Raw genomic sequence first — 21,032 nt, 5'->3', positions numbered from 1 at the left:
GTCATTACTACTGTCAGTACTAAAGTATTGTCATTACTACTGTCAGTACTAAAGTAATGTCATTACTACTGTCAGTACTAAAGTATTGTCATTACTACTGTCAGTACTAAAGTAATGTCATTACTACTGTCAGTACTAAAGTAATGTCATTACTACTGTCAGTACTAAAGTAATGTCATTACTACTGTCAATACTAAAGTAATGTCATTACTACTGTCAATACTAAAGTAATGTCATTACTACTGTCAATACTAAAGTAATGTCATTACTAAGGCCAGCTTTAATTCACTGAGGTATTCCACGACACTGATGTGAACGATGCGCTGATGTCACTTCCTGCTCTTCAAAAGTCAGACACGGCCCTTGTAAATAAAACAGGTTCAGGTTGTTTCCAGTTCAGTCGTTCTGATTATACGTCAGTTTAAAACATATGTGGAAGAGTAATCATCAAGAGTATGTCATTTTTATTGACTTAATATCTGGACTCTAAAAATCACTAGACAACCGTTAAAAGTTCATAATATCATGTTACTGAACAATAAATTAGAATAAAAACATATAATTATATTAGTTTCTATATCTACCGTCACTTGTGAGTCATGTGATTCTTTTAATCCAGATTAGTTTACGGTAAACATTAACCTTATAATTTAATCCTGGAAGAAAACCCTTGAAGAAACTCTCCACCAGTTTTGAAGATCCATCAACAACAGTCAGAGTCGCCTGAACCACCATCTGTACAGTGAAGTTGGGTTGTGACTGACAGCAGGGGAATTAATTTATAATAAATACTAATAAATTACTGCTGTTACGTCTTTAGAATACAGCCTGTCTACAGTACTGTAGCATGTAGCTTAGCAAAAACAACACCAACAACACTAACACTAACAATACCAACAGCATCTATAACAACAACATCAACACCAACAACACCAACATTAATAGCAACAACATCACAACCAACAACTACAACACTAACAACATCAACAGCATCAACACCAACACCAACATCAACACCAACAACACCAACATCAACACCAACACCAACAACACCAACATCAACAACATCAACACCAACAACATCAACACCAACAACAACACCAACACCAACAACATCAACATCAACACCAACACCAACAACACCAACAACAACAACACCAACAACATCAACACCAAAAACACCAACAACAACATCAAAAGCATCATCAACAACAACAACAACATCAACATCAACAACAACTCTAACAACACCAACAGTATCAACAACAACATCAACACCAACAACATCAATACCAACAACACCACAACCAACAACTAAAACACTAACAACATCAACAACACCAACACCACAAAAACAACAACATCAACACCAACAACTCCACAAATACAACAACATCAACAACAACATCAACACCAACAACAACACCAACAACACCAGCAGCATCAACAACAACACCAACAACAACATCAACACCAACAACAACACTAACAACACCAACAGTATCAACAACAACAACAACAACACTAACAACAACAACAGTATCAACAACAACTCCACAAATACAACAACATCAACAACAACACCAGCAGCATCAACAACAACACCAACAACAACATCAACACCAACAACACCAACATCAACACCAACAACACCAACACCAAAAACACCAAAAACACCAACAGCATCAACAGCAACACCAACAACAACCCATCAACACCAACACCAACACTAACAACACCAACAGTATCAACAACAACACCAACAACATCAACAACAACATCAACACCAACAACATCAATACCAACAACACCACAACCAACAACTAAAACACTAACAACATCAACAACACCAACACCACAAAAACAACAACATCAACACCAACAACTCCACAAATACAACAACATCAACAACAACATCAACACCAACAACAACACCAACAACACCAGCAGCATCAACAACAACACCAACAACAACATCAACACCAACAACAACACTAACAACACCAACAGTATCAACAACAACAACAACAACACTAACAACAACAACAGTATCAACAACAACTCCACAAATACAACAACATCAACAACAACACCAGCAGCATCAACAACAACACCAACAACAACATCAACACCAACAACACCAACATCAACACCAACAACACCAACACCAAAAACACCAAAAACACCAACAGCATCAACAGCAACACCAACAACAACCCATCAACACCAACACCAACACTAACAACACCAACAGTATCAACAACAACACCAACAACATCAACAACAACATCAACACCAACAACAACATCAACACCAACAACTCCACAAATACAACAACATCAACAACAACATCAACACCAACAACAACATCAACACCAACAACACAAACAACATCAACAACAACAACATCAAAACCAACAACACCAACATCAATGAGCAGGAAGTGACAAAGATCGTGCAGAAGTGTAAGAGTAAGTCCTCCACCGACTGTCATGACATTGGCATGTCATTAGTTCAACAAAAATTATACTATTGTCAAACCTTTAACTTATATCTATAACTTGTCATTCCAGACTGGCTCTTTTCCAAGCAAAATGAAAATTGCTAAAGTAATTCCACTCTTCAAAAATGAAAACAAACATGCATTTAATAATTACAGACCAATCTCACTTTGGCCTCAATTTTCAAAAATTTTAGAGAAACTCTTCAACTCTTGACTTGAAAAGTTTCTTGAGAAACATCACATAATTAATGAAGGTCAGTATGGTTTTTGAACCAAAAGAACTACATCAATGGCAATAACGGAAGCTATTGAAGAAATAACTAATGCACTGGAGCAGAAAAAGTATGCAGTTGGTCTCTTCATTGATCTGAAAAAAGCCTTTGACACTATTAACCACGTAATATTACTGAATAAAATGGAAAGATATGGATTTAGGGGGTTGGCTGGGGACTGGTTAAAAAGTTATTTAACAGGGCGGGTACAGTTTGTAAAAATGGGTCAACATTCATCAGATGTACTTGGCATTGCTTGTGGTGTCCCCCAGGGGTCAGTGTTGGGGCCAAAACTGTTTAATCTGTACATAAATGATATACAGTATTTAACACAACCAAAGTCCTGAAACTCATACTATTTGCAGATGACACAAATATATTTTACAGTAGTGATGATTATTTTGAGCTTGTAAACACAGTAAACAGGGAACTAAACACAATAAAAGAATGGATGGACTCAAATAAATTATCTTTGAATATAAAAAAAACCAAGGTAATGATGTTTGGAATAATGTCTGAACAAAAAATAAGTATTGATTGCACTCAAATTGAATTTGTAAGTGAAAATAAATTTTTAGGGGTTAGTATTGATAGTAAATTGTCATGGAAACCCCATGTCAGACACATAAAAACAAAAATCTCCAAAACCCTCTCAATTATGAATAAAGCAAAACAATACCTTGATGGAAATACACTCCATACTTAATACTGCACCTTGGTCCTCCCATACTTTACATATTGTGTTGAAGTTAGGGGAAATACTTACCAGAACACAATAAATCCTCTATAAATAAATAAATAATACTACAGAAAAGAGCAGTGCGGATCATTCACAAGGTTGGTTTTCTTGAACATACTCATTACCTGTTTACGCAGTCAAAGTTGCTAAGAATTCATGATCTTGTACAATATAATACATCAATAGTTTTATAAAAAGCATTCAACAAATTATTACCACCAAACCTCCAATGATTCTTTATAACTCCAGCCAGGACTCATCACTTGAGAGGGTTTGGATAGTTTTCATTGCAGAGAGCTCAAACCACACATAAAGGTTTTTGTGTGTCTGTGTGCGGAGTGAAACTCTGGAACAATCTGGACTCAACACAAGCAATGCAAAAGTACTCAACAATTCAAACTGTTATATAAACATCATCTCTGGTCAAAGTATAGAGATGAGGGTCGTTAACTCAAACTGCTGTTCTGTTTGTTAACATGTGCTCAGTGTTTCTTGATCATCGTTGGTATTTGTTAATTACTGTTGTTGGCATTTGTCCATTACCATTGTTGGTATATTGTCCATTACCACTGTTGGTATATTGTCCATTACCATTGTTGGTATATTGTCCATTACCACTGTTGGTATGTTGTACATTACCATTGTTGGTATATTGTCCATTACCATTGTTGGTATATTGTCCATTACCATTGTTGGTATATTGTCCATTACCACTGTTGATATATTGTACATTACCATTGTTGGTATATTGTACATTACCATTGTTGGTATATTGTCCATTACCACTGTTGATATATTGTACATTACCATTGTTGGTATATTGTCCATTACCATTGTTGGTATATTGTACATTACCATTGTTGGTATATTGTACATTACCATTGTTGGTATATCGTTTGAATCTTCGAAGCAGCAGTGAAGCTCAGTGTGTTGATCTCTGAATCAGGAACTTGGGTAGGATTACATAAGTTTTCTTCTTCCCACTCCCTTTCAGGCAAACTTGTATTGTTGAGATATGATCTTTATTTATTATTTGCTTATTTAATTATTTTGTTTGTTGTTGTTTTTTGTTTTGTTTTTCCTTGCCTTGCCTGAAATAAATGAATAACACCAACAACACAAACAACATCAACACCAACAACAACATCAACACCAACAACAGAAACAACATCAACAACAACAACCAACACCTAAAACATCAGCATCAACAACACCAACAACATCAACAACAACAACCAACACCTAAAACATCAGCATCAACAACAACAACAACACCAACAACATCAACAACAACACAATACAACACCAACAACAACCTCAACACCTACAACACAAACAACATTAACAACACCTACAACACCAACAACCCCAACAACAACAACAAAAGTCAAAGTCAACAACACCAACCAACACCTACAACACCAACACCTTCTCCTACAGTACACCAGCGTGTCCGTCGTCATGCATCTATCACAAACATTGCTTATGTCACCAAAGTGTCGATGAAGAACTTTTATTGGTTCTGTGTTCAGACAGGAAGTGGACGATCCAACGCCGTTCACCAGGTCTGAACCCTGCCATCTGTTTGTCAGCAGCTCTGATCACCCCAGCCTCCCACTCATCCCACGCCATCTATGTAACACGCGTGATGCTCATACAGGGAGGTGCTAAGGGTGGTGTGGACGGCGCCTTTAGGCCACGCCCTCCTGCTATTGGATTGGTTGAGCGGTCCGTCTCCTCGCGGCGCCTCCCTGAGCCTTTTCCAGAGGTCTGTAGCGTGACGTGTTGGATCTAATTTGCTTCATTGGACATTGTGTGACTAACGCGCGATGGCCACGCCCACATTTTATGTATGTGCTGACATTTAAACAAGGGCGGAGCCTGATTACCAACCCGTTTCAGGGGCATCATGGGATATGAAATGCCACTGTTCTTTCAACTTCAGCCTGCAGTGTGGATGTTATTTATACCCTGGCACGACGCTCACGTCTGACAGGAACACAAAACGGTGGCGTGCAACAAAACAAGCGCACCCTCTGTATCCAATCGAACGCTTCCTGTTTCTGCAGCAGGGAAACGGCTGAAGCAAAGCAGCTTCAGAACCCACCAGACCAGCCGCCAGTAGGACCCCTGCTGTGTGTGTGTGTGTGTGTGTGTTGGGGGGGGCAGAGAACAGTGACAAATATGACCTGTGACATATGCAAATGTCTACTGAATCACACGACAGTGTGTGTGTGTGTGTGTGTGTGTGTGTGTGTGTGTGTGTGTGTGTGTGTGTGTGTGTGTGTGTGTGTGTGTGTGTGTGTATGGCCTGCTGGGAGCCTGTGTGGGCGGAGCTTACTTGGATCAGACTTGGAGAAGGTGTCTCTGTCCAGCAGGTTTCTGAAAAACAAGAGAAGCTGGATGTGAGTAGAGCTGAGCGCCTCTTGCTTTCACACATAGTAGAATGAAGGCGTTACTGCCCCTTTAACCCCGCCCAATTACCCCCCTAACTGACCCCCACCTCGCTTGGCCGTGATGATCCTCTGGTGGGATTAGCAGAAGCCGGTTCATGAGTTCACTGAGTCGGAAACATGGAACAGATGACAGAACGCAGCTGGAAGTGGAGACATTCATTTTTCAGACGGAAAGCAGCCGAGTGGCTTCTGGACACGCCATCAAATTTACATGACACCCCCGTGTTAGAGCCCTGGTGCACGAGGAGCGCCCTGGTGCACGAGGAGCGCCCTGGTGCACGAGGAGCGCTGTGATGCACGAGGGGGCCTCTGATGCACTGTGGGGGGGCCGTCATGGGGCAGATGGCTCCGGCCCTGAGGGGGGAACCCCGGCCCGTGACGTCAGCGCCGGTGTCGCTTCCTTACAGAGTCCAGGAGGAGATGGCTGAGAGAACAGTCCCCCCCCACCCTGGAGCGGCCCCCACCAGCTTGTTCTCCTGCCCACGCCTGCATTAAGAGCCATAAAGCTTTCATGGAGTCGACCCAGAGAGACGCCCCCCCCTGAAACGACTGCTGGAAGAACACCAAGCAGAAAACACCCCCGCCCCCCCAGGCTCAGGAGGGCTCATTCCAGTCCACAGCAGAGGCCTTCAGGGTGGGGGGGGACAAACAACTAAATGAAACAACACAACCAGCAGGAAACCATTTTATTCTAAATCTAATAATACAGGGGGGGCTCCGCCCCCATGGGGCGATGGGCCCCCGTCGGGTTGAGGCTGCGTTCGGTGGCGCAGCAACGCTCCCATTGGCTCCCAAAGAGGAGGAACGACAGGAGGAACCCCTGTGTAAGTGCCGGCTGAACGGGCCGGGGGCCCCCACCTGGGCTCCTGCTCCCATCCCCCCCAAAGACACATGTGGGCGGTCCCAAACAGAGCGGCCCGTTGGGCATCAAACATGGATGACAGCGAATCCGCCTCCAGAAAACAGTTCAGCCCCCAGTAGTGACATCACACACCTGGGGGGCATCTGTGGAAAAATCACAAACGAGTGGGGCAATAGAACAACGTATCCATCCACCAACACGCGGTAAAGAACGAGATCCGGTCTCTCTGACGTATCCATCCTCCAGCTGGTGGTGGGTCCTGACACGTGACTCGGATCTGCTCGTATGTCGGCCCTGAACAACGGGGGGAGGAGGTGTCTTCACGGCACTGAGTTGTTGGCCTTCCTCACACGTCCTCCTCCTCCGGGTTAAATAGTCCCGGGGAGACGAGCGGCGCCCCTTCTCCTCTAAACCACGACGCTGAATGAAATCAGAATTCTGGACCTGCTCCTCCGTCCACATCCCTGCTGACTTGAACACGCGTGTTCTCCGTCCTCCCATCAGGCCTGTGGTTTCCACGGCGCTGCAGAGAGAAAAGTGTGCTGGGATGACCTTTAACCCCCAGTCAATGTGCAGCAGCGGTCTGTGGAGATCTGAAGGAGCTAATGAAGACGGTTCCTAATGAGCTCCGGCTCCTCTCGCCGGGGGGTTAACCCCCGATCAATAGGGTCGATCGACTCCCTAGAAAACTCAGGCCCATGTGATCGATCAGTCTGCAGCCTCAGAGACTCAGAGCGGTGGACGAGAAGCGCCTGCAGACACGAACCCGAGGTGCTGGAGAGGAAGACACGCCAATAGCGTGTTAGTGTGTATGCTAACTGGAGCATTCTAAACACCTGAGGGGCCTGTTTATGCTACGCTAAACGCTACGTTCAGCTACACGCTACGTGCTAACATTCTGACCTCTATAGCAGCGTCAACTATCATCCATCCATCCTCCATCCATCATCATCATCCCTCCATCATCCAGTGGAGGAGCCCCCCCAGAGCCGTGGACAACATGCAGACTCCACTGGAGTCCCCGCCCACAGGCTCCACCCCCTCACCCAGTCTCCTCCCACTGCAGTGCCTTCAGGATCACGGCCTCCTCCACGTCTTTGCTCTTTAATAGTCAGAATGTCCACACTGAACTTCAGGTGGGCGTCGGTTTGGGAGGACTTCATTCAGGGGGGGCCGGCCCTCAGAGACATTTGATCAGCCGATCTCTGAGTGTGAACCCAAACAGTCGATCAGAGGGAGGAGGAAAGAAGCAAACTCAGTGCCATCTGTGAGGAAGCTGAAGCTCCGCCTCCTGCCACAGCTTCCTGTCTCCAGTGGCGTGCGATTGGACGGCTAATGGCGTCCGTGTTTCTTCTTCTGTGTTTACACGCCGGAGTATTTTTAGCTCAAAGCCTCCGATGCATTTAAATCAGTAGAGATCAGTAGAACGGCTTCAAACACGCTTCAAACACGCTTGAAACACGCTCATCAGCACAGTGCGCTCAGACGTGTCTACAGCAATCAGCAGGTGGGGGGGGGGGCGTTAGAAGATGAAACGCTGGTGGAAGCAGAGGTGATGGGGCCACGCCCACCAACAAAGCTACGGTCAACTGCCCAATCAGAGTCCAGCAATGCCTTCATGAATGCAGCTGTTCAGGCTTCGTTACAGTTCACAAAGGCTTCGTGACAGGTTCACTGAGGCTTCGTGACAGGTTCACTAAGGCTTCGTTATAGGTTCACTAAGGCTTCGTGACAGGTTCACTGAGGCTTCATTACAGGTTCACTAAGGCTTCGTTACAGGTTCACTAAGGCTTCGCTACAGGTTCACTAAGGCTTCGCTACAGGTTCACTGAGGCTTCCTGACAGGTTCACAAAGGCTTCGTGACAGGTTCACAAAGGCTTCGTGACAGGTTCACTAAGGCTTCGTTACAGGTTCACTAAGGCTTCGCTACAGGTTCACTGAGGCTTCGTGACAGGTTCACTGAGGCTTCCTGACAGGTTCACAAAGGCTTCGTGACAGGTTCACAAAGGCTTCGTGACAGGTTCACTGAGGCTTCGTTATAGTTTCACTAAGGCTTCGTTACAGGTTCACTGAGGCTTCGTGACAGGTTCACTAAATCTTCGTGACAGGTTCACTAAGGCTTCGTGACAGGTTCACTAAGGCTTCGTTACAGGTTCCCTAAGGCTTCGTGACAGGTTCACTAAGGCTTCGTGACAGGTTCACTAAATCTTCGTGACAGGTTCACTAAGGCTTCGTGACAGGTTCACTAAGGCTTCGTTACAGGTTCCCTAAGGCTTCGTGACAGGTTCACTAAGGCTTCGTGACAGGTTCACTAAGGCTTCGTGACAGGTTCACTAAGGCTTCGTTATAGGTTCACTAAGGCTTCGTGACAGGTTCACTAAATCTTCGTGACAGGTTCACTAAGGCTTCGTTACAGGTTCACTAAGGCTTCGTTACAGGTTCACTAAGGCTTCGTTACAGGTTCACTAAGGCTTCGTTACAGGTTCACTAAGGCTTCGTGACAGGTTCACTGAGGCTTCGTTACAGGTTCACTAAGGCTTCATGACAGGTTCACAAAGGCTTCGTTACAGGTTCACAAAGGCTTTGTGACAGGTTCACAAAGGTTTCGTGACAGGTTCACTAAGACTTCATTATAGGTTCACTAAGGCTTCGTTACAGGTTCACTAAGGCTTCGTGACAGGTTCACTAAGGCTTCGTTACAGGTTCACTAAGGCTTCGCTACAGGTTCACTGAGGCTTCGTGACAGGTTCACTGAGCCTTCGTGACAGGTTCACTAAGGCTTCGTGACAGGTTCACAAAGGCTTTGTGACAGGTTCACAAAGGCTTCGTGACAGGTTCACTGAGGCTTCGTGACAGGTTCCGTAAGGCTTCGTTACAGGTTCACTAAGGCTTCGTGACAGGTTCACTAAATCTTTGTGACAGGTTCACGAAGGCTTCATTATAGGTTCACTAAGGCTTCCTTACAGGTTCACTAAGGCTTCGTGACAGGTTCACTAAGGCTTCGTTACAGGTTCACTAAGGCTTCGCTACAGGTTCACTGAGGCTTCGTGACAGGTTCACTGAGGCTTCCTGACAGGTTCACAAAGGCTTCGTGACATGTTCACAAAGGCTTCGTGACAGGTTCACTGAGGCTTCGTTATAGTTTCACTAAGGCTTTGTTACAGGTTCACTGAGGCTTCGTGACAGGTTCACTAAATCTTCGTGACAGGTTCACTAAGGCTTCGTGACAGGTTCACTAAGGCTTCGTTACAGGTTCCCTAAGGCTTCGTGACAGGTTCACTAAGGCTTCGTGACAGGTTCACTAAATCTTCGTGACAGGTTCACTAAGGCTTCGTGACAGGTTCACTAAGGCTTCGTTACAGGTTCCCTAAGGCTTCGTGACAGGTTCACTAAGGCTTCGTGACAGGTTCACTAAGGCTTCGTTATAGGTTCACTAAGGCTTCGTGACAGGTTCACTAAATCTTCGTGACAGGTTCACTAATGCTTCGTTACAGGTTCACTAAGGCTTCGTGACAGGTTCACTGAGGCTTCGTTACAGGTTCACTAAGGCTTCATGACAGGTTCACAAAGGCTTCGTGACAGGTTCACAAAGGCTTCGTTACAGGTTCACAAAGGCTTCGTGACAGGTTCCCAAAGGTTTCGTGACAGGTTCACTAAGGCTTCATTATAGGTTCACTAAGGCTTCGCTACAGGTTCACTGAGGCTTCGTGACAGGTTCACTCAGCCTTCGTGACAGGTTCACTAAGGCTTCGTGACAGGTTCACAAAGGCTTCGTGACAGGTTCACAAAGGCTTCGTGCCAGGTTCACTGAGGCTTCGTTATAGGTTCACTAAGGCTTCGTTACAGGTTCACTGAGGCTTCGTGACAGGTTCCGTAAGGCTTCGTTACAGGTTCACTAAGGCTTCGTGACAGGTTCACTAAATCTTCGTGACAGGTTCACGAAGGCTTCATTATAGGTTCACTAAGGCTTCGTTACAGGTTCACTAAGGCTTCGTGACAGGTTCACTAAGGCTTCGTTACAGGTTCACTAAGGCTTCGCTACAGGTTCACTGAGGCTTCGTTATAGTCACACTAAGGCTTCGTTACAGGTTCACTAAATCTTTGTGACAGGTTCACTAAGGCTTCGTGACAGGTTCACTAAATCTTCGTGACAGGTTCACTAAGGCTTCGTGACAGGTTCACTAAGGCTTCGTTACAGGTTCCCTAAGGCTTCGTGACAGGTTCACTAAGGCTTCGTGACAGGTTCACAAAGGCTTCGTGACAGGTTCACTAAGGCTTCGTTATAGGTTCACTAAGGCTTCGTGACAGGTTCACTAAATCTTCGTGACAGGTTCACTAAGGCTTCGTGACAGGTTCACTAAGGCTTCGTTACAGGTTCCCTAAGGCTTCGTGACAGGTTCACTAAGGCTTCGTGACAGGTTCACTAAGGCTTCGTGACAGGTTCACTAAGGCTTCGTGACAGGTTCACTAAGGCTTCGTTACAGGTTCACTAAGGCTTCGCTACAGGTTCACTGAGGCTTCGTGACAGGTTCACTGAGGCTTCCTGACAGGTTCACAAAGGCTTCGTGACAGGTTCACAAAGGCTTCGTGACAGGTTCACAAAGGCTTCGTTACAGGTTCACTAAGGCTTCGTGACAGGTTCACTAAATCTTCGTGACAGGTTCACTAAGGCTTCGTGACAGGTTCACTAAGGCTTCGTGACAGGTTCACTGAGGCTTCGTGACAGGTTCACTAAGGCTTCGTGACAGGTTCACTAAATCTTCGTGACAGGTTCACTAAGGCTTCGTGACAGGTTCACTAAGGCTTCGTTACAGGTTCCCTAAGGCTTCGTGACAGGTTCACTAAGGCTTCGTGACAGGTTCACTAAATCTTCGTGAAAGGTTCACTAAGGCTTCGTGACAGGTTCACTAAGGCTTCGTGACAGGTTCACTAAGGCTTCGTGACAGGTTCACTAAGGCTTCGTTACAGGTTCACTAAGGCTTCGTGACAGTTTCACTAAGGCTTCGTGACAGGTTCACTAAGGCTTCGTTATAGGTTCACTAAGGCTTCGTGACAGGTTCACTAAATCTTCGTGACAGGTTCACTAAGGCTTCGTGACAGGTTCACTAAGGCTTCGTTACAGGTTCACTAAGGCTTCGTGACAGGTTCACTAAGGCTTCGTTACAGTTCATGCTTCAGCTTCAGCTCTCTGACACAGATGACAAACGGTCTTGAAGGAAACTGAAGTTCGGTGACATAAATCACAGACGTGATGAATGAGTGACACAAAGAGAACCTGCTCACGCCGGAGTTCTCCTTCCATTAAGTCTGTCGCTTTCTTTTCCTCCCTGGAGGAAAAGGCGACATCGGCTGCGACGCATCGACCGCGTGTCGGCGGGTCGCCGGCGGCATCAATGCAGCCGCATCACATCAATGTGGCCCCCCCAGGCCCAAAGCTCACGCCGTCCCCGCATTGGTCCACTGACGACCAGACACACAGACTAATGCGCGCAGGAACACCTTCAGGAGCAACGGAGGCCCCGCCTCCATTCTGGAGCAGAGCTCATTGATTGGTCAGTAGTCTGTCAGCAGTTTATGGAGGGGTTCAGGGAGTAGAGGGGGGCTTCCTCTGGAGGAACGTGTTTCAAGTGGAACCCTGTGTCATTGGGGGGTTCTGTTTCACGTGGGGGGGCCTGTGGTTTCCAAAATGTTTTGATTTGCTTCTTCTACGTTTTCAGTTTTCCTCTCGTTTGATTGGCCAATCGTTCCATCAGCAGCAGATCAATAGCTCATGTAATCAATAGCTCATGTAATCAATAGCTCGTGTCATCAATAGCTTCAGATCGTTCAGAACGACCTTTGACCCTGACGGAGGCAGATGGTTCTCCTTGATCTGGATCTCAGAAGTTCAGAGGCCTGTACCATAAAGCTGACTTACAGTTAAGCGAGATAACTTCAGGCTTAACCCTGGCTTTTCGGTACCATAAAGGTGGCTGACTTTCTATCGGGCTACGTTGTCGCGGTAACCTATGCTGAACACCTAACCTGCTCCGGAGTAGGATAAATTCAGGATAAGAGCTCAGCAGGTATAACAGCCCCACCTACTGACCAATCAGAGCTCAGCAGGTATAACAGCCCCACCTACTGACCAATCAGAGCTCAGCAGGTATAACAGCCCCACCTACTGACCAATCGGTTCTCCTGAAAACGGGCCGTCCGTTCCCTGAGAACCCGGTGGATCTCAGGTCACAGCTTGTGTGCAGAGCGCTCAGGCAGAGAGAATATTTAGGGATGGCTGTAATCCGGTGGGATTGGCTGAACAATGACTGTAGAAAGGTAGAGGTTTTGGGTAGTGATGGGCAAATGAAGCTTTTGTGAAGCCCTGAATCACTTGAGCCAACTGGTTCGAAAATGGGTTCATTACTCGAAGTTTCAGCTATAGTGACCTCTCCTGGCGAAGTTCAAACCCTGAACTGCAAGTTAGTTTGACATGAAGCTTTCAACTACACACATGCACCATCACCTCCTTTTAGCTTGGACTTAAAGCGTCTTTCATTTTAAATGTTGATATACCCTAGACTGAATATTATATTCGATGCACTTATAATAATTGACAAATGTGTGGAGTGTTGTTGAGGAGCGAATGCAGGGAAAATCTGGTATTGGTTGGGTGTGCTTGTGAACTATGGAAGGGCTGATAATTTGGGATGAGGGTGGTCAAAGATTTTTATTGAGATGCATTATTTTTTCCACAGCATTTGGATTAAGTCTGTTTCTTTTCTTAGTGACAATTTCTCCACATATCGAGAAGACTCGTTCACATGGAACAGATGAAGCCGGCGTGCATAAAAATTTTTCACCAGTTTAAACATATGTGGGTATACATTCTGGTGGTTCTTCCAGTAATCCACTGGTCTTCTGACCTGGCCAGCGGTGGTTCGGTCAAATACCACTGACCCTCCACAGGTGCGTCTGCAGTAGCATTCCTTGCCCTCCTTGCTTCCGACGCAACGCAACAACAACAGGAACAACAACTCTCCGACAAAAACCCACAAATGGTGCGTTTTCCAGAGCGTATATAAAGGAGTTTTGGCGCTAACATTCAAACCTGTCACAGGTGAGAAAACGTGTCAGTGAATTACATCCTTGGACCGCGAACCAGTCAGGTGGTTCCCTCGGGAAACAACGCAGTAGCTGCTTTGGACGTCATTGTCACGTGACTATCTTCCGCCCCAAAGCGAGCTCCAGAGCAGTGGTTCTATTGAACTGTAGTTCTGGGGTTTGAAACTAATATATTTCTTAGTGATGTTGGTAATTATTATGATGTCCTTAAATCCCTCGTTGGACGGGTTACAAGCAAGACACAGATAGAATGTCATTGATCAATGATTTGTTTCAGTAAATCATGGATTGATTGATTGATTGATAGGTACTTTAATGTATTGTGTTGGCGATGCTGAAAACCTGTGAAGAACACAGTACGTAGAGCTGTTCATAAGGTCACGGGGCTATGATCACATGTCATAACCAAACATGTGGTTCACACACACATTAATGAACACACACATGTTACTGTAGTCAGATACACAAGTGCAGTCATAGTGGGGCAGTAATGTTATAATGGCACTAACTTCCTCAGTGACGCAGTCGGCCATGTTTTCCCAGCGATCCTTGCTCCGTTTGGCAGCTGCAGCTGTGTTGCTTTTTGCCTGGATTATTGATTTGTATTGATCGTATTTATTCATTATTATTGTTTGCTCCTCCGTTGTGAAATATGCGGCTCGGGCCGGTTTGTTGCATGTTTGTGATTGGTCGCATGCAGCAAACTCCACCCTTTTTATGTGAGCGCGCTCAGATCTAGAGTGGACAAGTCTGGATTGAATTAGTGAGTTGATAGCCGGCTTTATGGTACCGAAAATCTGGAGGGTGGATGTCTGGGTAAGTGAAGCCATATAAGGAAGAGGAAGTCTGACTAGGTTAATCCAGCTTTATGGGACAGGACTCTGGAGAGCGAAGGCGTCCTGAACGCTGCCGCCACGGCAACACCACTGACAACAACAACAATGCTCCACAGGAAGTAACAACAACAACAACAACGCTCCACAGGAAATAACAACAACCACACATGTCTTTATCAACTGAATATGTACCACGGTCCTTTAAAGTAGCTGTAATTTAGCCACTTCTCAAAAAACCTAACCTGGACCCTACTGTTCTAAATAATTATCGACCCATCTCAAATCTCCCGTTTTTATCTAAGATCTTGGAGAAAATAGTCGCTAATCAGTTTTGTGATTTCCTTAAATCCAACAGTTTATTTGAGAATTTCCGGTCAGGTTTCAGGGAACATCATAGTACGGAAACAGCACTTGTCAAGGTTAGCAACGACCTTCTAACCGCTTCAGACAGAGGACTTGTTTCTATACTGGTTCTCTTGGACCTTAGTGCGGCGTTTGACACAATTGACCACAATATTCTTCTGGCACGTCTGGACCAAACAATTGGTATTAAGGGATCAGCACTGATGTGGTTTAAGTCCTATTTAACTAACCGTTCCCAGTTTGTTCACGTTAATAACAACTCCTCTCAGTCAACTACAGTTAGTTATGGAGTTCCTCAAGGCTCGGTTCTTGGTCCAATACTGTTTATCTTGTACCTGCTTCCTCTGGGTAATTTGATAAGGAAACACTCCATCAACTTCTGTTGTTATGCCGATGATACGCAATTATATCTCTCGATTAAACCTGATGAAGTCAATCAGCTGTTCAAATTACAGGCGTGTATCAAAGGGATTAAAGATTGGATGACCAATAACTTTTTGCATCTCAATTCTGATAAAACTGAGGTCATTGTGCTCGGCCCAAAAACTGTTAGGGATGTAGTGCACAGTGATGTAATTACCTTGGATGGCATCACGTTTGAGGCCAAAACCACTGCGAGGAACCTAGGTGTCATCTTTGATCAGGATCTCTGGTTTAACACACACAGTAAGCAGGTTTCTAGAACAGGCTGCCCCAAAAAGTCGCAGAAGACTCTTCAACAACAACAATGCTCCACAGGAAGTAACAACAACAGCAACAACAACACTCCACAGGAAGTAACAACAACAACGCTCCACAGGAAGTAACAACAACAACAACAACAATGCTCCACAGGAAGTAACAACAACAACGCTCCACAGGAAGTAACAACAACAACAACAACAATGCTCCACAGGAAGTAACAACAACAACGCTCCACAGGAAGTAACAACAACAACAACAACAACACTCCACAGGAAGTAACAACAACAACGCTCCACAGGAAGTAACAACAACAACAACAACAACACTCCACAGGAAGTAACAACAACAACGCTCCACAGGAAGTAACAACAACAACAACAACAACACTCCACAGGAAGTAACAACAACAACGCTCCACAGGAAGTAAGAACAACAACAACAACAACGCTCCACAGGAAGTAACAACAACAACAACAATGCTCCACAGGAAGTAACAACAACAACGCTCCACAGGAAGTAACAACAACAACAACAACAACACTCCACAGGAAGTAACAACAACAACGCTCCACAGGAAGTAACAACAACAACGCTCCACAGGAAGTAACAACAACAACAACGCTCCACAGGAAGTAACCACAACAACAACAACGCTCCACAGGAAGTAACCACAACAACAACAACGCTCCACAGGAAGTAACAACAACAAAAACAACGCTCCACAGGAAGTAACAACAACACTCCACAGGAAGTAACAACAACAACAACGCTCCACAGGAAGTAACAACAACAACAACAACAACACTCCACAGGAAGTAACAACAACAACAACGCTCCACAGGAAGTAACAACAACAACGCTCCACAGGAAGTAACAACAACAACAACGCTCCACAGGAAGTAACAACAACAACAACAACGCTCCACAGGAAGTAACAACAACAACAACAACGCTCCACAGGAAGCCGTCAGAGCTCAGACACCATTGGAGAACGGTGGATGCCGTTTAAAGTCACGTCGTCACCAATAAGACACGCCTCCTCATCCACCTTCATCATCCAATCAACTACGCCCGTGGAAGTCAAAGGCGGGACCTGACAGAACCGACACCCACCTGGACTCTCAGACGCCCGAACCAATCAGACGCCTGCATTGCCCCCCAACGCTGCACGTTTACATCAACACACCCATCCTGAGGTCCTGGACCAGAGACCCGGACCCAGAGACCCAGACCCAGAGAATCAGACCCAGACCCAGAACCCCAGAAACAGAGACCAGAACCAGAGACCCAGACCCGGACCATGAGACCCGATCCCCGGACTTCGAGCCCCCAAGAAAATGTACGAGTTCACATCCTGTGACCCAAAACACGTCAAGAAGCACACACAAACACACAGACTCCGTTCCCTCCAACGGGACAAGCAGCTCCGGTGACCAGATCACACCGGATGATCAGTGATCAATACCTGATTACACTCAGATGATTGATCGATGATAAACTACATCAGGAACTTTCTGCTGGTCTTTTGATGTTTCACCTTTGACCTCCGCCCAGAGCCAGGACACCCCCCCACACACACACCCCTGACCCCCCCATTTTGAAGCCTGTCTATCCTCTGTAGGTTCAACCGGAGCCCGTCTTTACGGTAACGCGTCTCGGACGAACGTTCACACCGGAACACGCCGGGACCACTCTCCGGTCCTTCTACCGGGCATCTCCTCCGGTATGCGTCCTCCGGTACCGCGGTCTCCGGTACCGGTCCGTACTCACCGACAGGAGATCGTGAGCTCAACTTTGGTGGCCGGTATCGCGGCGGTGAACGGGTCCGCGTCCCCGATGCTCGCCATGTTCACCGAGCTGCCGCCGGTCCTCACGAGCCCCACCGGATCCAGCGCCCAAACGGAGACACGCGGGGAACCGGAGAGTCACCGGAAGCCTTCCAGCGCGCGAGGCGAGGCGACTCGGTCCGCGGCGGCGGGAAGCATCGGAGAGGGAGGGGGGACGGGGCGCAGCAGCGGCGGAGGCGAGTGTGTGTGTGTGTGTGTGTGTGTGTGTGTGTGTGTGTGTGTGTGTGTGTGTGCGAGTGTGTGTGTGTGTGTGTGTGTGTGTGTGCGAGTGTGTGTGTGTGTGTGTGTGTGTGTGTGTGTGTGTGTGTGTGCGAGTGTGTGTGTGTGTGTGTGTGTGTGCGTGTGTGTGTGTGTGTGTGTGTGTGTGTGTGTGTGCGAGTGTGTGTGTGTGTGTGCGAGTGTGTGTGTGCGTGTGTGTGTGTGTGTGTGCGTGTGTGTGTGCGAGTGTGTGTCTGTGTGTGTGTGTGTGTGTGTGTGTGTGTGCGTGTGTGTGTGCGAGTGTGTGTCTGTGTGTGTGTGTGTGTGTGCGAGTGTGTGTGTGTGCGTGTGTGTGTGCGAGTGTGTGTGCGAGTGTGTGTGCGTGTGTGTGTCTGTGTGTCTGTGTGTGTGTGTGCCCCGGTGAAGGTGTGTGCGAGTGTGTGTGTGTGTGCGTGTGTGTGTGCGAGTGTGTGTGTGTGCGTGTGTGTATGCGAGTGTGTGTGTGTGTGTGTGCGAGTGTGTGTGTGTGTGTGCGAGTGTGTGTGTGTGTGCGTGTGCGTGCGTGCGCGCCCCGGTGGAGGGGTGTGTGTGTGTGTGTAGGGGGAGGACACTTACAAGCGCGTGCGCGCGCACACGCGCGCCCCCCATCGGAGCGTTTCTCCCGGTATCGGGATATAATTCACTACAGGAAATGGGCTCCACACCGGATCCGGTTCGGTTCACATTGTAGGTGAAACGGATTTGTGAGGCTCCGCTGCTCCTTCAGTCTGAACTGTTCCGTTCAGGTTTGGGGGGGCATCAGAGACCCCCACCTCACTCAAAACACCATAGGTGTCAGCTCCTGTCAGTGCCCCCCCTCCAGAGCAGCTGGGGGGGTCGTTGCCCACATCCAACAGCTGTGGGGTCTGTGAGATAAAGACCCCCCCACAAGAATCCAAGCCCCCCCCCCAGAGGAAGTTGGTGATATGGATCAATTCAACACTACAGTCACAAAGGAGGCTAAAGCTAACTGCTAACTGGAACCAGGTTTTACCTGATTGGACGAGCCACTGATAGGGGTGTGGTTGTCGACCATCCATCCAATGAAGGCCACACGACCAGTTATCCGCTTGCAGGTCAGGGGTCACGCTGCAGCCCCTCCCAGCTGGATAAGGGGCGGGGTACACCCCAAATGAGACGCCAGCGCAACGCAGAGCCACATGAAAGACAAACAATCACCACTCACACCTACAGTCTGCTGTGATTGGTTCACTCAGCTGACCTCCTGGAGAACCTGGAGAACCCAGACAGGACAACAAGCCCCGCCCAGAAAGGACTCAGAGCCACAACCTTTAGTCCGTCCCTGGCGCTCCCTCCAGGTGAACCCCCCCCTGGTGGAGCAGCATCAGGACCAGGAGCGCATCCTGAGCTCTGCTGCCCCCTCCTGGTGGAGCAGCATCAGGACCAGGAGCGCATCCTGAGCTCTGCTGCCCCCTCCTGGTGGAGCCAGGAACACATCCGAAGGTGAAAACCGTCAGCTTCACACACTGTAAACACGAACACTGCGTCCCGGTTAGAATCTGCTCACCAGCATCCGTGAGTCAGCCGAGCTTCAGGCTCTGACTCCCCAGCAGAACCGGGTCCAGTGACTCCCCAGCAGAACCGGGTCCAGTGACTCCCCAGCAGAACCGGGTCCAGTGACTCCCCAGCAGAACCGGGTCCAGTGACTCCCCAGCAGAACCGGGTCCAGTGACTCCCCAGCAGAACCGGGTCCAGTGACTCCCCAGCAGAACCGGGTGCTTGGTGCTTCAGCCCCATCGTGTGGAGCCGATCAGGCTCCTGATTACTGTCTCCTGAACCCTCGTTCTCTCAGCTCACAGCGAGAAGAGGAAGAGGGAGGAGGAGGAGAACCCAGTCACACGTGCTACATGTACCAACCACAAAATAATGAAAGGTGAGAAGGTATGAAACAAAGTTTTACAGCACAGACTCATAATCCAGACCAGATTAAGTTAATCTGTGGAGGATTTTCTCCCGTAACCAACCAAATGTTTGGTCTTAATATCAAACTTCATCTGACTGTGGAGCCATGACGCTGAAGCTCTCACCTGAAGCTGAGACCATCAGGAACCTGAACACACACGCAGATTTCAGTCAGTGATTCAAACTAATGAACAGCGATTGGAATCCGACTGGAATCCGACTGGAATCCGACTGACAGTTGGGGCACCTCGTGGAATCAAACCCTGACGGTGGAATTAATGAAGCTTTAGCCTGAAACATCCCCATCATGAAAATCTGCAGGTGAGATGCTGCTCTTTCTTTGTGGGGGGGGGGGGGGGGGGGCTCACATCCAATTTGTGCTGAGGCGGGTCGAAGGGCCCCCTGGGGGCCTCGGATCTGCTGTATTCAGGATCGCTGCGTCTGCTGAAACAGCTGCCTGAGCGCTTTTTAAAGGAGGATTAATAGACTGGCATCAAAGGAGGGAAGAGACCGACCAATGGAGACGTGTGTGTGTGTGTGTGTGTGTGTGTGTGTGTGTGTGTGTGTCTGTGTGTGTGTGTGTGAACAGCTGAATGCGGCTGGAGAGGACGACCGTTTGGCTTCTGAAGGGTAGTTCAGCCCAAAATAGCCTCAGCAATGATGTTCCCATCAGGCGACCCCTGATTGGTGCAGCCGGTCAGACCAACCCCCCCCCCCCCGGATAGGGTCCAGGGTCGTTCCTTAAGCCTCTGCAGAGCGAAGCAGACTGGAGCCGGTCAGTCGGAGGCTGAATGTCGTCATGGCAACGATTCACATGCTTTGATTGGTCCAGGAAAAGTTTGTGGGTGAAGAAACTCCGAGTCCCCACTGGAGCTGAAGCTGCAGACACAGGAGGGGTCCAGAGGGACCTGGTGGCTCCCGGTGGTCCAGAGGGACCTGGTGGCTCCCGGTGGTCCAGAGGGACCTGGTGGCTCCCGGTGGTCCAGAGGGACCTGGTGGCTCCCGGTGGTCCAGAGGGACCTGGTGGCTCCCGGTCGTCCAGAGGGACCTGGTGGCTCCCGGTGGTCGAGAGCGACCTGGTGGCTCCCGGTGGTCCTGAGGGACCTGGTGGCTCCCGGTGGTCATGAGGGACCTGGTGGCTCCCGGCGGTCCAGAGGGACCTGGTGGCTCCCGGCGGTCCAGAGGGACCTGGTGGCTCCCGGCGGTCC

At 47.7% G+C, this 21,032-nt stretch overlaps 1 protein-coding gene across 1 annotated transcript in view; it reads right to left on the bottom strand.

The window, feature by feature from the left end:
• LOC137593668 (copine-8-like) overlaps positions 1-17,723 on the bottom strand; it is a 47,279-nt gene extending 29,556 nt beyond the window's left edge. Inside the window, exons 1-2 of the mRNA XM_068312583.1 lie at positions 17,588-17,723; positions 5,856-5,896 (exon numbers count right to left, since the gene is read on the bottom strand). Coding sequence (XP_068168684.1) covers positions 5,856-5,896; positions 17,588-17,664 — 118 coding nt within the window. The 5' untranslated portion in view covers positions 17,665-17,723. The remainder of the gene's footprint in view (positions 1-5,855; positions 5,897-17,587) is intronic.
• Between the last annotated feature and the right edge of the window lie 3,309 nt (positions 17,724-21,032).

Source organism: Antennarius striatus, chromosome 4 (genome assembly GCF_040054535.1).
Source record: "Antennarius striatus isolate MH-2024 chromosome 4, ASM4005453v1, whole genome shotgun sequence".
Taxonomy (NCBI): Eukaryota; Metazoa; Chordata; class Actinopteri; order Lophiiformes; family Antennariidae; genus Antennarius; species Antennarius striatus.
The sequence above is the reverse complement of the archived record's forward strand: the minus strand, read 5'-3'. Positions and strand labels throughout refer to the sequence as shown.